At 42.9% G+C, this 16470-nt stretch overlaps 1 protein-coding gene across 1 annotated transcript in view; it reads left to right on the forward strand.

The window, feature by feature from the left end:
• Positions 1-13474, forward strand: part of ADARB1 (adenosine deaminase RNA specific B1) — a 37895-nt gene extending 24421 nt beyond the window's left edge. The window contains exons 7-9 of the mRNA XM_054277694.1: positions 2059-2240; positions 7434-7612; positions 10042-13474. Of these exons, the coding sequence (XP_054133669.1) occupies positions 2059-2240; positions 7434-7612; positions 10042-10218 (538 nt within the window). The 3' untranslated portion in view covers positions 10219-13474. The remainder of the gene's footprint in view (positions 1-2058; positions 2241-7433; positions 7613-10041) is intronic.
• The last annotated feature ends 2996 nt before the right edge of the window (positions 13475-16470 follow it).

A 16470-nucleotide genomic window follows, 5' to 3' on the forward strand; every position in this document is an offset into this window, starting at 1 on the left:
TTGGTGAGTGGTTTGTGCAGTGCTTGCACAGGCCCCTGCTCTGAGCCCAGCATGAGTGTGTGCTGGGGGCCAGAGGGGATTCAGCACAGCCCAGAAAAACAGTTCATACATAATATCACTTCATACAGTCCTCTCTGCAGAGCCTTGCTCAGCTCTCCTCACTCCTTGTCCTCCTCTAACCAGAACTTCACAAGACAAATGTCAGCTTTCATTTTCTGCATCACAGAAGGTCACCAGCTGTGGGAGGAAGCAGCAAAACACGAGCTCTGGAAATACTGAAATCAGAAGTAAGGAAAAGGGTCTGGCTGAGGGATTATTTATGAAGTAAGGGCTTGCCAGAGGAGTGCTTTGGCCTATTTTAAAATGTCTGTCATCACTTGAGCACTGATCATGTAATGTAAAATGGGATGTGCCTTGTCTTTGCAATGCTCAGTCTTGAACTCTCTTTCCAGATATTTTTTCCATAGTATTACCTGTGTCTGTAGCAGTCAGAAAGGCATATTGGTCTTGGGAAGCAACAGTTTTCACTTGATATCTTTACTCTGACACTTGGTTGCTGATTGTGTTCTCAGTCTTTTAAAAAATATGCCTTTATTCCATGTAAAATACACCTCATATATTAGCACAGTATTTTTATTCACTTATTAAGGCCAGGTTTTTAATGATGGGTGAGTAAATGAATGAATATTGCCTCCATTTTCATCATCACTAAAGATATGCAAAGAAATTGTTTCTTTGGATTATAATCTTTGTTTTACCATATTTATATTTTTTAAAAATAAGCACATTGCAAGTCCTGAAGTGTAGTTCAGTTACTGCAGTAGTGAAACAGTTGTGGTGTGGAGTTTCCGAGCCTAAAAGGATGCTGATGTGTATCCTGCCCAGCACAAGCTGCAGGAAACACTGTGAGCAGCATCAGAATTCCCTGTTTCCCTAGGAGAACCTTGCAGCCTGGTATAGCATGGGCTTTTTAATAAGGGCAACCATTCTGTGCTCCTCTGTTTGATTCAAGCACCAAAGGAAACTTTTCCTGCTGCTTGTGTCTGGCTTTTGCAGTTGGACTCCAGCTCCAGGTTGGACAGGGCTTGGAGCAGCCTGGGGTAGTGGAAGGTGTCCCTGCCCATGGCAGTGTTTAAACTAGATTATGTTTAAGGTCCCTTCCAAGCCAGACCATTCTGAGATTCCACGACTGAGTTATGCTATTTTCATAGTGCCTCAGTATTCCTCAGAGCAAGGTAGTGAAAATCCTCTGCAGGAGATGTTGAGGTTTTCAAAAGTATTTTATGTGACAGTTACAGAGATGTTGAGAGCCAAAACTTTGTCAAATGAGCACAATTTAAAAAAAAAATTATCACAATCAGGATTTTGCTCCTAGACATTCTATATCCCAGACGTTATCCAGTGTAAATCCCAGTGCTCAGACAGGGATTTATGTTTGGAATCTGTCTAGTATCTAAAAGGAGCAAGGACTGTGTGCATTCTTTGCGTGTTTTCAGTTTTCATATTCAATTTTGTCCCTGCCCATGGCTATGGCAAGCCAGTGCACATGCCCTTTCTGTCCAGCAGGGTGTTGCCATTGGGCCAGGGTTTGAAGGACAGGCTTTTCCTTGTGGTGGTGAGATATGGAGGTCTTGCAGAGAATCCTTCTTGTGCTCTGGGAAGGATTCTTCTTGTGCTCTTCTCCCTGCCAGGTGTCTTCTGCCAGTATCAGCTGCTGTTTCTGGTGGAGAATATCACCATTGAATGATCCTGTCCACCTCTGGCTTTCGAGTGCTGGAAAATGCATCACCAGGCATGCTAGCAGGGGTACAAGTTACAGAGTGCTCCTGTTTTAGGTCATTTTACTCAGGATTACACTGAGTGTCCCCTAAGCTGATCTCTGAAATTCTGGCAGGTGTCACAGCTTATCTACCATGGTCATGTGCTGGTCAGGAGGAAGGGTTGAAAGTCTGGTCCATTGTGATTAACTGCTGTTATGTCTGGCAGATGTTACTTGTTTCATTAAAAAGAAAGTGTTTTTTTGTTTTTTGTTTTGTTTTGTTTTTCCCTCCCTCTTAGGTGGAACGTATTGGGTATTCAAGGAGCCTTACTTAGCCTCTTTGTGGAGCCAATTTACTTCTCTAGCATCATCTTGGGGAGTTTATATCATGGGGATCATCTATCCAGAGCCGTTTACCAGAGGATAGCAGAGATAGAAGATCTACCACCTCTTTATACACTCAACAGACCTTTACTTAGTGGCAAGTATCTAATGGAGAAGGCCGTGCCGGTAACTAAGTCTGTTCCAGTAGCTTTGTGATTTTGTAGTTCTCAAAACCTTGCAAACTGTGTGCTGTGAGTAAACTGCTTGCTGCTTGCAATAGAGAAGCTGTGGTCAAAATACAATACAGACAACCAGTCAGAAATACCATAGCAAGGACCTTTAAAAATTGGAAAGAGCTGGGGGATGAAAGTTGGGGTGAGTTTTCACACCATGCCTTTCTGGAGCATGCCCAGGGAGATGTGAGCAGAGTTGAGGGCTTAGGGAAATTTCCTCCCACCTGTGGAATAGTGTGTTAGCATTCCCTGTCACTTCTCCTGCACTGCACATTTTTGTTGAGTGGTCCCTTCATCTCTCAGTATGCCAACGTGATTCACAATTCAGAATGGACAGAGATAACACCTCACCTGTCTTAAATTGTAAAATGGCTTGTTACAGTAATGCTCTGAAAGCTTTAAAACTGAAATCTCATCCTCCCTCTCACTCATTGTGTTTATTGCTTTGTTCTGTAGAGGTTAGCTTTTGGCATGTGTTTATTTTCCAGGGAAGAAAAAGCAGCTCATAATTTTAAGGCATGTTTAAAGCTTGACATGAATTTTTAAAAAGATTTAGGGAGGGAGTGGGGAAAAGAGCATTGTGAACAATGAGGATTTCTTTAGGTAAGAAAGATAATTTTTGGTAAGGATTCTCTGAACTAGGATGTATAAAAATGTTAAATAATGTATTTGTCCTTATATTAGCAAGTAAGTAACAGTTGCAGCACTCTGTACCAAATATCTAATAGTTTTATGGGCATAGTAGCTGGTGTATGGATTGTTTCTGCCTGATTTTGGGGAGTTTTTATCAGTCCTTCAAGACAGCAGGTTTGTGGCAGGGTGAGAAGCATTTTTGTTATCCTTTTCACAGTATGTAACAGTACCTTGTCGTCTTGAAAATCATCTTTCTGCAATGGTGCTATCATCTATTTCCCATGAAAGAGAACCATCTGTTTAAACAGTTGAGCCAGGACTTGCTGTGCAGCAGAGAGAGTCTGGAAATGTTCTCAGCTGTGGAGTTTTCACAAAAATACACATCTCAAAAATGTACAGCAAGGTTCTTTAAGAGCTTGGGCAGAGAACTATGTTGATGAATTTTCTTTTACTGGTTCAGTCTTGAAAGCTGATTTTCTGACCTCTGCTGTTGGATTCATCTGGAGCATTTGTGTAGCTGCCCATGTGCTCTTGGTTTCACATATTTTTCAGTGTATTTTTACCTAGAAGAAGCATGGCAGAAATACCTGTCTCCAGTTGCATGTTCTTTCTTGTATCACACACACACCCCTCTGAGATTTATTTCCACCAGGGGAATGAACTAGAACAGAAATACCTGTGTTGCCCCACTGTCCTGCCTGTTTAGCTGAGAGAGCACTGTGAAAACAGGTTTTCTTCCTTTAATAAAGCAAATTTTATGTCTGCTGGGGCACCTGCAGTAAGTCAAAATTATTTTGAGATACTGTTTATACTGCTAAAAACTGTCTTTTTATAATCTTTGTTGCTTTATAGGAGACTTTTATGTGGCCCTTTTGGCAGCAGATTGAATCCTAGAATCATTAAGGTTGTAAAAGACCCCCAGATCATTGAATGCAACCATGAGCCCAGAAATGCCCTGTCCAGCACTAACACATCCCCATATATTCAGTTCCAGTGGGGGACAGGCATACCAGAGCAGATGTTTTTCACCTGAGGGATGCAGGAAATCTGTCTGTTCATAGAAAACTCCATCCTGTGCTGACTCTTGGCAGCCTTGGTTTCAAGATTCAGCTTTTGAGGGCAGTTGAGCTCTCCCCTGAGAGGTGGCTTGAAGAGAAGACAGGTTTGAATCTTGTAAATTTGTAGAATAATCTGAAAAAAAATTGATTTCTCAGTCAGAGTGAGGATGGTTGGATAAATCAGCCAATATCAAGTTGCCCATCTGCAGGGTGACCTGCACAAACTCTTTTTGAGGGGGAGCCACTGTGGCAGGTGGGCATGCAGGAGTTCACCTGGGCTGAAGCCTGAGTCAGGTTTGAGAGGTCTTTGTGTTTACACATCCTTAACACATCATTCAGTTGTTCATTCCTGGTTCCATTTTTTTTAAATGCTTTCAACTTTTTGCCATCTACAGCCTCCGTGAGAAAGGGGGACTGTGGAATGTGCCAAGGTTTGTGCAGGGGAATTTCCTTTCTGCTAATTTCCTCAATTAGATGTTCCTCACTGCTCTGTGAGATCCAGGCCATAAGCAGTGGTCATGATACTCAGTGTTCTGTACCTCTCAAATATTCCTTCCTACATAAATCCTGGTTTTTGCAAGCTGAAGTGTTTTAGTCTGCTTTGTTGTTCCTTGCACAGAGACCCTTTCACATTTTTGTGATCATTTTTGTGCTAGTAGGGCAGTAGCTGAAATTCAGGATAAAGCAGCAATACTAGTCCATGTAGTGGCATATATTCTGTTCACTTCCCTCATCCTTCACTGATAATTCCTGACCTTCACTTTGATTACTGTTGGTGACTGGCCTGACCTTTTGGTAGAACTGAATATTAGAAACTAAAATCTCATTCCTGAATTCTAATATAGAGCTCCAAGTCCAGCACTCCTTGTGAAAGATTGCTTTGGGTTTTTTCTTAATATGTGTTGCTTTATACTTATCTGTCAAGAATTTAATCTCTCTTTTTATTGCCTAGACACCCAGTATGGCAGGTTTTTTCTGCAACTTTTTTGCTGTTGCTCCTCTTATTGCTGTTTAAAAATAATTTAGTATCATCAATGATCCTACCTCAGTTTTCTTCCCCCCCACATCCCAGGTCTGCCCTGAGCTGGAGGCTCTCCCAGCTGTGTTCACTCTTCCCAAAGAGATCATTTTTATCCAAGTGTTAGTGAATTTGTTTTTAAGGTAGACAAAAATAAATCCCCCAGCAGAACTTCTGGTGATTTTTTTATTTGCCTGTTCCCTTGGTACCTTATCCTCCTGTTCACTTTGGTGTTTTTCAGCTCCCTGTGTCCTTTTTCTTGAAGCTTGTTTTAGCTCTCTCCTCAAAGAACTGTCAAACTTTATTATTTATATAAGCAGTGGCACCAAGAGCTGTGACCTTTGCTTTTGTTTATTATATCCCTTTGTAATAATACTCAGCAATAAGTTCTGAGCAAGCTTCTCTAAATAGCTTTAGTTCTATGAGTTTTGAAAGAAGAGTAAAATATTTGATTTTCTATCCTAAATTTCTGTTTCTAATCTAAGCATATTGTGCTGTATTCATGTCTAGATTTTCATGGGGAAGATAGGACCCACCTCAAGTTTTATCAAATGCTTTGATTTTGAGATGACTTTTATTCCCTGCCCCTGCTATTTGTGATCCACCATCACAGACTTCTTTGGCATCTTTCCAGGTTTCTTGCATACAAATAAGCAGCTGAATGGGTTGTTATTAATTAAATCTATTTGAAATTCTAAATCTGGGTTGGTTTTGGTGGTTTTTAAAAAAAAAATCATCAAAAACCAAGGAATAGAATAATATAATTGCAGTAGAAGTGTAGTGCATGCTGGATATTCAGCTTTCTCATATTTATTTGGTTTGCTTGTGGGACTGGTGGTGGTATCACAAGTGTTTTGGAGTACTTGATGACTTCTGTCTGATCCCTGTACTTCTTTAATAGTGTATGGAAGGAAAGAAAAAGTAGTAGTATAGATGTCATTTAAGAAAAAAAAGACAAAAAATTGTCATGTGGCATCAATTTCTTAGCACTTTTGCCTCAGTACTTTTGGTAAAAGCAACTTTTGTGCCAATTCTCATTTTTTCAGCTTATATTTTAAGAAAATGGGGAATAGTAGGTTATTTTCTGTTATTATTCAGTTAATTATTTCTCATCAGTCATAGTGACAAGATTAATCTGAACCAAGGCTAAAAATACAACAACTTCTGTGGTTTATATTTCAACTCTTTCTTTGTTTATTAAATGAGGAATTGATGATAGGAAGCAAATTGAATTTTGCTGGGTCATTCTGACCTTGCCCACTCTCAGTGCTGGGCCAGAGGTGCCATGAGACTGAGCCGGCTGAGCCAGTCCTGCTCCCAGGTGTCCAGCTTTATTGGGTTGTGTTCCAGATATCAGCCAGAAATGCACCCTGCTGTGTTGCTCATGTTCAATTTCCACAAATTCTTTAGATTTTATTAAGCGTAGGACCTGGCCTAACAGTGAAATAGGTTCTTGGTGGGAGCTGCCTTAAAGTAAAAATGGGATTTATATTTACTAGAAAGAACAAATTGCCCTGGTGCTTTGTTCTCTCCTGGTGAGGTGGCTGAGACATCTTAAATAGAGTTTTGCCACCCCTGCAATGTCTGAGCAGTTACACATGCATGGCAGCAGCTACTGTGACCTTCATTTTGTACAGTCCATCTTTGGGGTATTGTGGGGAATACATCCTGCCCTGGGCAGGCAGCCAGACTTGATTTGCACTTGGGTTGGATTGTGGTGGCTTTGCTTCTCCATCCCTGCAAGTAGAGCCAAAGTTGGAAAGTGTCACATAATTTAACACCTGAGCAAAGTGATTTGAGTCCTGTTTGGAACCCTGTGGTTCCCTGTCTCTGGGCTCAGTGTGCAGCACTGGGCCTGTGGAGTAGGGAGACAGCTGGAACACGGTGGATTTGTGCTGGAAGACCCAAATGTCTGCCAGCTCTGGCTTTGTGGAGGGTGCTGAGCATGAGGCTCGCTTTCAGTGGAATCACAGGATGGTTTGTGTTGGAAGGGACTGTAAAGCACATCTCATTCCACCCCCTGCCATGGGCAGGGACACCTTCCACTATCCTAGGTTGCTCCAAGCCCCATCCAACCTGGCCATGAACATTTCCAGGGTTTATGGCTTCACATCCATTTGGGAGTGAGGTGAACCCCATGAACTCCTGCCACAGAGCTCTCCATGACCCCCACTGCCAAGGGGGCTGCTTCTTCCAGCAGTGCACACTTGCCCTGCTGGGAGGGACAGAACTAGAGACCACTTTAACCAGAATGACAGTGAGATGTCACTCTGTGAGTGACTGAGAAATCTGCAAGAGAAAACCCTCAAAATAAAAGATCTGCTTCTAAGTTTGTTCGCCCTCCAACCCAAAACCAAAAGCCAAGCATTTGTTCTTATTATCATCATTAAACACCACTTTTCTTTCAGGTATCAGCAACGCCGAGGCCCGCCAGCCAGGGAAAGCCCCCAACTTCAGTGTGAACTGGACAGTGGGTGACTCAGGCCTGGAGGTCATTAATGCCACCACGGGCAAGGACGAGATGGGGCGCGCGTCGCGCCTCTGCAAGCACGCCTTCTACAGCCGCTGGATGCGCATCCACGCCAAGGTACGGCCCCAGGGCACCCTGACACTGCTCAGGGCTGAGGGGAACACCTCCGTGGGCTTTGGGCACTCAGAAAAGCGCTGTGCCTCTGGCTTCCTCAGCCTGTTACAAGCTGAGCCTCCTGCTGGAGCCACACAATCGTTAGGGCTGGAAAAGACCCCTAAGATGGTCAAGTCCAGCCATCAACGCAGCGCCACCACCATGTTCATGTTCAACCATGCCCTCTAGCACCACATCCACATCAAATGTTATTGGAACACTTCCAGGGATGGTGAACCCACTGCTTCCTTGGGCAGCCTGTTGCAATGCTTTACAACCCTTTCAGTGAATTTTTTTTCCCCTAATATCTAATGAAATCCCTAATATATAATTCTCTAATGAATTCCCTAATATCTCAGCCTGTTTTAAGCTGAGCCTTGTGTTTTCCCTAATATCTAATGAATTCCCTAGTATCTCTGTTTTAAGCTGAGCCACAGAATCACTAAGGCTGGAAAAGACCCTTAAGATTGTCAAGTCCAGCCATCAACGCAGCACCACCACCATGTTCACTTTAAACCATGCCCTCCAGCACCACATCACCGGGGATGGTGACCTCACTGCTTCCCTGGGCAGCCTGTTCCAATGCTTTACAACTCTTTCAGTGAATTTTTTTCCCTAATATCTAATGAAATCCCCAATATCTAATTCTCTAATATCTAATTCCCTAATAGCTAATGAATCCTAGTATCTCAGCCTGTTTCAAACTGAGCCTCGTGTTTTCCCTAATATCTAATTCCCCAATATCTAATGAATTCCCTAATATATAATTCCCTAATATCTAATGAATTCCCTAGTATCTCTGTTTTAAGCTGAGCTACAGAATCACTAAGGCTGGAAAAGACCCTTAAGATGGTCAAATCCAGCCATCAGTGTAGCACTACGACCATGTTCACATTAAACCATGCCCTCTACACCACACCCTTTTCAGTGATTTTTTTCCCCCTAATATCTAATGAAATCCCTAATATGTAATTCCCTAGTACCTCAGCCTTTTTTAAGCAGAGCCTCATGTTTTCACTAATATCTAATGAATTCCCTAGTATCTAATGGATTCCCTAATATCTAATTCCCTAATATCTAATTAATTCCCTAGTATCTCAGCTTGTTTTTAGCTGAGCCTCATGTTAGAGCCACAGAATCATTAAGGCTGGGAAAGACTCTTAAGATGGTCAAGTCCAGCCATCAACACAGCACCAACACCATGTTCACGTTAAACCATGTCCTGCAGCACCACATCCCCAGGGATGGTGAACCCTCTACTTCCCTGGGCAGCCTGTTCCAGTGCTTTATAACCCTTTCAGTGGATTTTTTTTCCCTAATACCTAGTGAAATCTCTAATATCTAATTCTCTAATATCTAATTCCCTCATATCTAAAGAATTCTCTAATATCTCAGCCTGTTTTAAGCTGAGTCTCGTGTTTTCCCTAATATCTAATGAATTCCATAATATCTAATTCCCTAATATCTAATGAATTCCCTAGTATCTCTGTTTTAAGCTGAGCCACAGAATCACTAAGGCTTGAAAAGACCCTTAAGATGGTCAAGTCCTGCCATCAATGCAGCACCACCACCATGTTCACATTAAACCATGCCCTCTACACCACGCCTTTTTCAGTGATGTTTTCCCCCTAATATCTAATGAAATCCCTAATATCTAATTCCCCAGTATCTAATGAATTCCCTAGTACCTAAGGGAATTCAGTAACTTTTTTAAGCTGAGCTTCTTGTTTTCACTAATATCTAATGAATTCCCTAGTATCTCAGCTTGTTTTAAGCTGAGCCACAGAATCATTAAGGCTGGATAAGACCCTTAAGATGGTCAAGTCCAGCCATCAATGCAGCACCACCACCATGTTCACATTAAACCATGCCCTCTACACCACATCCACATGTTGTTGGAACATATCCAGGGTTGGTGAGCCCACTGCTTCCCTGGGCAGCCTGATCCAATGCTTTACAACCCTTCCAATGAATTTTTTTTTCCCTAATATCTTATCTAAACCTCTGGTGCAACTTGAGGCCAGGTAGCTGCTGCCTCATGCAGTAACAGAGAAGAGCAATGTGTTTGTTAACTTAGTTTTTAATGTGATGCTGTCTGGTCCAAAATGCATATTCCTTGGTTTATAGCTGAGTAAGCAAAGGATGCTGTTTCCTTTGAGCTTGCATTTGCATTTTAATTTATTTGGAAGGATAATCCCATTTTCACTGCTGAAGTTTCACTCTTTACTCTCAGAAAGAAAACTGAGTAATTATGCCTGTGGCTTTTTGGCCTCAAGGTTTTGTTTGATGGATCTTTACCTTGTTTTAATATTAGCTGTTTAAATACTCACTCTGGTGCTGTTTGGCCTAATGGGGTCTTGTCTCTCTCCTTGTCTTGTCTCTGCACCCCACAGCTTTCCTCCAGCTTGCGCTCCAAGATCCTCAAGCCCAACCTGTACCACGACACCAAGCAAGGAGCCACGGAGTACCAAACTGCTAAAGAGTGTTTGTTTAAAGCATTCCTGAAGGCAGGACTGGGAGCCTGGGTGGAGAAGCCCATAGAACAGGATCAGTTTTCCCTCACAGTCTGATTCACAAACTGCACATCACTGGGGAAGGGGAGTTGTTCTGGAGATTCCTGGTGTCCAGCGTTGCTTTCTGGCATCTCCACAGCCGTCAAAACATCCTTCTGCTCTTTGGAGTTGGGTTTCTTTGGGTTTTCTTTGAAACTTCACAGTAGCTGTTTCTGTTTTGCCTAAGTATTGAAACTCAATGATGATGCAACACATAATTGTATATTTTGTTATAGGAAAGTAATTTCTGGTGTATTTCTAGAAATACTTTTACTGTAGAAAACTTGCAGTAAGGCTGTCCTTACTGTATACAATGACTCATTTTTTCTGGGTTAAAATAATTTCTTTTTTAATTCAATGTCATCAAGTGCATGAAGAAATTAATAGTTTCTCTAGGTTTTACACCACACTTTTAGGAAGTAGCTTAATTTTTAAAAAAGAAAATAGGTGACAAAGCTGATTCTACTCCTCTGTTAACTTGTTTTTCAACTGCAGATATTTTTAGTACATAGACCACAGAGGCGGAATGGAGTCTGGACAGCTAGTTTTTTTCCCAATTCCTTGCTCTTTAAAACCAGCTGCTGAAAATTTCATGTCTTTGATGTATGTATTTATTAGTCTGTGAGCCAGTTTTTAACATGCAGCTTTTTATTCTGTTTTTAAAAATACATTTACCTCCCATTTGTACCCATTGTGAAGTCTTCATTTTTTTTACCATTGTAAACTGGAAACATCAAAATAATTATTTGTAAGTTAAGAAGTTTAGTCTATCACATGCAGAAGCCTGTTTAGAAGTAGATGATTTGTGTATCCCAGGAACTCATCTGAATACAATCTTAACTGTAACAGCAATGTAACAGCTTTTAAAAAATCTGCTCATTTTAAGGGCACCAAGCCTGAGTTGCCAAAACCAGTGACTACTTGTTGGGTATTAATTGCTCTCCTCTAGAAACTCTTGTAACAGAGAAACCAATACTTAAAAGTTATTTCCTGTGAGTTATATCTGCTTTCAGCCAAATTGTTGTGTCTGAGATTCCCTTTTGCCTTTGGGCTTTACATATGTGATGGGCATCATGAAGCTAATTAGGTAAGTTGCCCTCAAACGTGTGTCCATCTGTTTTGACTGGTCCTTTAAAAAGTGTTTTTTCTGGAGGTGTGGACACTTGTGCTTTATGTAAAAATGTAAGATGGAAGCAAGATAATGAGGTTTGACTAACTGCTGTGTAGAAGGAGCACCTCAGCCCCAGCACCCCTGGGGTCAGCAGGTCCTTGGGGTGCTGAAGGCTTTGGCCAGAAGTGGGTTTATACCAATCATGAATCCTAAGGCATTTCTCCTTGAGTAGGAGCCTGTTCTCAGCTTTGAAGACCTGAAAATCACTTGTGCATGAGTTGGAGTCTCTGGGTTCATGTCCTGGGAGGAAGACACTGAGGTGCAGACAGTGCATTGGGGTGCTGCTGTGGAAAACAGCAAGCATTCCTCTGGGAAGACAAGAGAGGCTGTGACCCAAGGGTCTCCTCAGGGAATTGATGCTTCTGGAGGTTACTGCCTTTTCCAGATGCTGGGGAGGATGCTGCAATAGAAGAGCTGGATTAATTCACCTTTGTGGTGGCTTCAGTCTCCTCATTCAGCTTCTCATTAAAGCTGAGAGCACTCCCATGGCCCCTGCAGGCCAGCAAGGCTCTTGGAGACATCATCCAACCCAGGTGCAGACTGACCTCTTCCAAAACAGAAAGGAATTCAGTTATATGTGGTCAGATTGTGCAAGCTCTGGGGCACCAATCTTGGGATTGACCTTGTCTTGGTCACGCTGCAGAAATTCTGTTTGGAGCTGTAACTGGGTGTGTGAACATGTTTATTTTTCTGAGGCAAAGGTGGTCAAGCTGTGTGTGTTTCCTTGGAGTCATTGCTGCTCTCAGGTGAAATACACATTTTTAGGGGACTCATTCAAAAGTTGGCATCTCTCTGATTTTTTTCGAGGACTAGGAAAGTAGTAGCTCAAACTAATTTTTTTAATTAAGTCAGAAATATGAACAAAATATTTAAATAGTATTATAGACCTAGATTTTTAGCTGTTGGAATGAACTATTAACATTAAACTATAATGGAAATATATTCCATGCCATAATCTTTTGACAAAGGAGTTGTGCCAGGTTATTTGTGAGGAAGAGTTCTCTCGTTGGTAATTCTGGGATTTTAAAAATAAGCTGTCCAGGGTAGTCTGCAATCCATGTCTGTCTTGTGGGAGTCAATAAAAACTGCTTGGCTTCCTTCAATCCCTTGTTCCTTCTTGTGCAGCTCACAGTGGAAGGAAGTAAGGGGAGCTCCCTGGAAATCAGTGTTACTGGGCAAGGAAGGGATGGCCATGTAGGTAATCTCAAGTGGCTGCAAAAAAGATCAGACAGCTCAGCTTCTGGCAGCTGCCAGGTTTTGTAGGAAACCAGCTTTTGGAGGCTGAGGGCTCTGGAAAACCTGGGCTGGGTAGGTGGGAGCTGGCCTGCACAGGGAGGCTGTACTGCTGCTCTGGGACATGCTTCTATTCCTTTATTTTTATTTTTCCCTTATATTTGATTGAATATTTATATAATTATTTTGATTGAATATTTACATAATTATAATTGAGTATTTGTCTCAGGATCTTCAAAGGACTTAGAGTAACAACTTTAATGTTGATGAATACTTGAAATTGAATTTAAGGTGTTTTTTTCTCCAGATGGCAGTCTGGCTTGTAGTAAAGTTTTATAGGTTAGGTAAATAGATAATTTTAAATATAGATGTTTAAAAGAAATGAAATATATATATGTATATGTTCTGCAGGATCATTTTAAGAAAATCTGGGCCTAAAGGTTAACACTTGAAATCTTGTTTATGGCTGTACTCAGGACTGGTAATAACTGTAGATTGTTTACTGATTGTGTGAGTGTTGTTGTGTAGGAGCTTGTTAGCAGTCGGGGTGTCCAGCTGGCTCTGCCCCTGCAGCACCTGGTGATGGGAACAGGGACTCTGCTGCCTTAGGGATGTACAGCAGAGGGGTTTCTGTACAGCTGGCAATTCCCATTTTCTCCTTGTCTTGGAGAAATCTTTTCATGGCTGGTCACTGCACAGGCAGCTCCGGAGTGGAAGGTTTTCGTGTGCAGTTGTTCTAAATGTAAGAGAACTAGCAGCTGAAAGGCTCTCAGGGTCAGGGAACTGGGGTTGCTTTTCATCAGTCCAGCTCTGGAGATGGGCTGGGAGAGCTGCAATGTCTGTGCAGCCACAGTTTGGGTGATTGGGAGTGGGGCTCATCCCTAATTTGCTGCAGCTGTGCAGGACAGGTGAATGCTGTTGAAGGGAACGAGCCATGGAGTGCCCAGGGGCACTGACCAACCACCAAAGGGAACAGAGGGCACACAGGTGCAGGGCATTGACAGGAGGGGATAAAAGGCTGGGCTGAAGAATAGAAGGGCAGATGCTTGCAGCCTGCTGAAGGGGTGAGGTGTTACTGTGTGTGGGCAGGTGCCTGAAGCCTTCTGAAGGGGTAAGGTGTTGCTCTGAAGCTTTCTGATATTGTGGGGTGATACTCTGTGTGTGGTGGCTGTCTCACTGTGACATTGCTGTGGCATATGCTGAGACAGGGCTGTTCACCAAAAGACAATCCCTGGGGAGGCTTTAGAGCACTTTCCAGTGCCTAGAGGGGCTCCAGGAGAGATGGAGAGCACCTGGAGTGCCAGGGTAAACAGGCATGGCTATAAACTAATGGAGGTTAGATTTTGACTGGATATTGGGAAGAATTTTTTCCCTGTGAGGGTGGGCAGGCTCTAGCACAGGGTGCTCAGACAAGCTGCCCCATCCCTGGAAGTGTTCAAGGTCAGATTGGATGGGGCTTGGAGCAAACTGGGATAGTGAGAGATGTCTCTATCCTTGGTGAGGGGATGGAACTGGATGAGCTGTAAGGTTCTTCCAAACCATTCCATGATTTGATGATGCCCAAGAGTGCATGTAGCCAAGGAAAACCCCACAACTCACTGTGCTCTCACTGCAAGTGTGCTCAAGTGAAAGCTGTTGGTTCTGAGTGTTTGGGAGCATGAGGCAGAGCCTGTGTCAGGGAGTAGTGCTGCCTTTGGAAACCAAGCTCTGGTTTTAGAAGAATTGCTAGCTAGGAATTGAGAATGTGTTCTAAGAACTGCCTAGTCATGGTCACCACATAAGTAAAATGTTGAGTTTTTTAGATATCAGTAGTTTTCAAAATAGTTTTATGTCCATTCCCTAAATTATTGTTTGGAAGGCTCATGCTTGTAGAGAAGCTGCACTTTAAATTCTTTCCAATTTCATCATCATTAACTGTCCACTGTGAAAATTATCCCAAAGTTTACTGAAAAGGAAGGAGAGCTGCAATTCAGGTGGAGAGTCAGAACCAAAATCTGTCATGTTATTTAAAACCTAAAACTCCACAGAAATAAAACGTATAAAATATAACTGTTCTGTCTCAGAATCACTGCCTGGGTTTTGTTTGGTTTCTTTGTCCATTTTTTAATTTGTTTTCTAGTACAAAGTGTTTTCAGTTGAGCTTCAATGTTTCCACCTGGACTTTGTGTGCTCCTGTTGGCAGAGGAGGTTGTGTTTATCCTGGGGCTGGAGCTAGCAGAGGCACAGAGCTTTTTGTGTGTCCATCTGAGGCTTTTGAGGCTCCTTGGGCGTGCTGCTCTTCCTTTGTGCAAACAGCTGGAGGATTTGCAGCAATTCTGGGTTGATGCCTGTAGGAGAAGTTGTGTGGGTCTCTGGGCAGGCAGGCTTGGTGTTTGGAGCTGCAGGATGGGAGGTTCATCCCTAGGCAGGTGTTTGTCCCTAAAATGGGATGGACTCTGGCAGTTTTCCCTCCTCAGTGCATCCACTGGCATTGTGTGCTCGAGCCCCTACAGGGATTCCCATAAAACTGCTTTTCCTGGGAATAATGCAAACCAATCATCAGGGGCTGCAGGAACTGAGCTGGGGCTGGAGTCCTGGAGCTGGCAGGGCTGTGGGGCCCAGGGAGGGCACACATTCCTTGTTGGATCCTGTCCACGTACTGTGTTTTTCTGCACCTTTCAGCCAAAGGCCTGTCCCACTACCTGCTAATGAATGGGTAATTAATTGCACCAACAGCATTTGTGTTTGCAGCAATGAGTTTTGTGGGTAGCTGTGCTTTGTTTTCTTCAGTCATTCCAGAAGAGAGGAATTGAGAAATCTGCTGTGTTTGCAGCCACCTCAGCAGATGGAGCAGTTTAATAATACCTGTTCTCTGGAGGGGAAGCTCCACAGTTGGTGTCACTGCTGTGTTTTTATGTTTGTAATATCTTCATCACTATCATACCAGTATCATTTCTGTTGCAGTTTGGCTGAGATGTCCTCAACAGGTTTAAGATGCAATGTGTGTGTGTGTGAATATGTATTTATACATCCCTGTGTATAATATTGCTGTATATTATTTGCATTGAGCAGTTACTCTTCCCTGTGTGACAGTGCAAACACATCAGCTTTACCTGCCTGGTGTAAGGTTATTAAAGAACACTTTCAGATGCTGTCCTTGACACTTTCTCCATTCATAACCCCAAATTTGAAGAGGAGACCTTGTTATACCTCTGGTTTGTCACTTTCCTTCCAGCATTTCTGTCCTCCTCCCAGTGTCACTGCTGAAGCACAACCCCTTGGTCGATTATTTTAAGTAATGACTGTTTTGCATACTACCTTGCTTTGTTTAAGTAATGTTTGTACAGAGATTTCAAAATATAAAGAGCTATATAATTGCTAAGTTTCATTATTATTTTTTTTCATATCAGTGTTGCTAGTGACAGCAAAACAATGAGTGAAATGTCACAAAATACTGGGCATGTCCTAAAGATGGTGGTTTTGGTTATGTCCTGAAGAGCTGCTAAGAGCATGGGAGAGGGGAGGGCAAGTGACAGGTCTGTGACTCCAGTGTGGACACATGGCCTGTGGCAGGGTCTGAGAAGGGCTGTGCCGCCTCTGGTGTGTTTTAAAACTGGCGTTTTGCACCCAAATCCCAAGTGGGATCCCCAAACCTGTAGGTGCTCACCTGAGTTATCACCCCAGCACGTGTCTGGGTTTGGATCCTGAGCTGGTGAGCCCTGTGGGTGCCAGCACTGCCACTGCCCAAGGAGGGGACACAGCTTGGGACACCTTGGGACACTGCTCCCCAGTGCTGGGACAGCAGGAGCCCCAACACCTGATGGTCACCTTCAGCAGCACCTGTCCCAGCAGAGCAGGAAGGTCTGCTCCAAACGTGCTACCCTTGG

The sequence above is a fragment of the Melozone crissalis genome, unplaced genomic scaffold, assembly GCF_028551555.1.
Source record: "Melozone crissalis strain CALT ecotype California unplaced genomic scaffold, PUWL_Pcris_2 ptg000023l_1, whole genome shotgun sequence".
In the NCBI taxonomy this organism is placed as follows: Eukaryota; Metazoa; Chordata; class Aves; order Passeriformes; family Passerellidae; genus Melozone; species Melozone crissalis.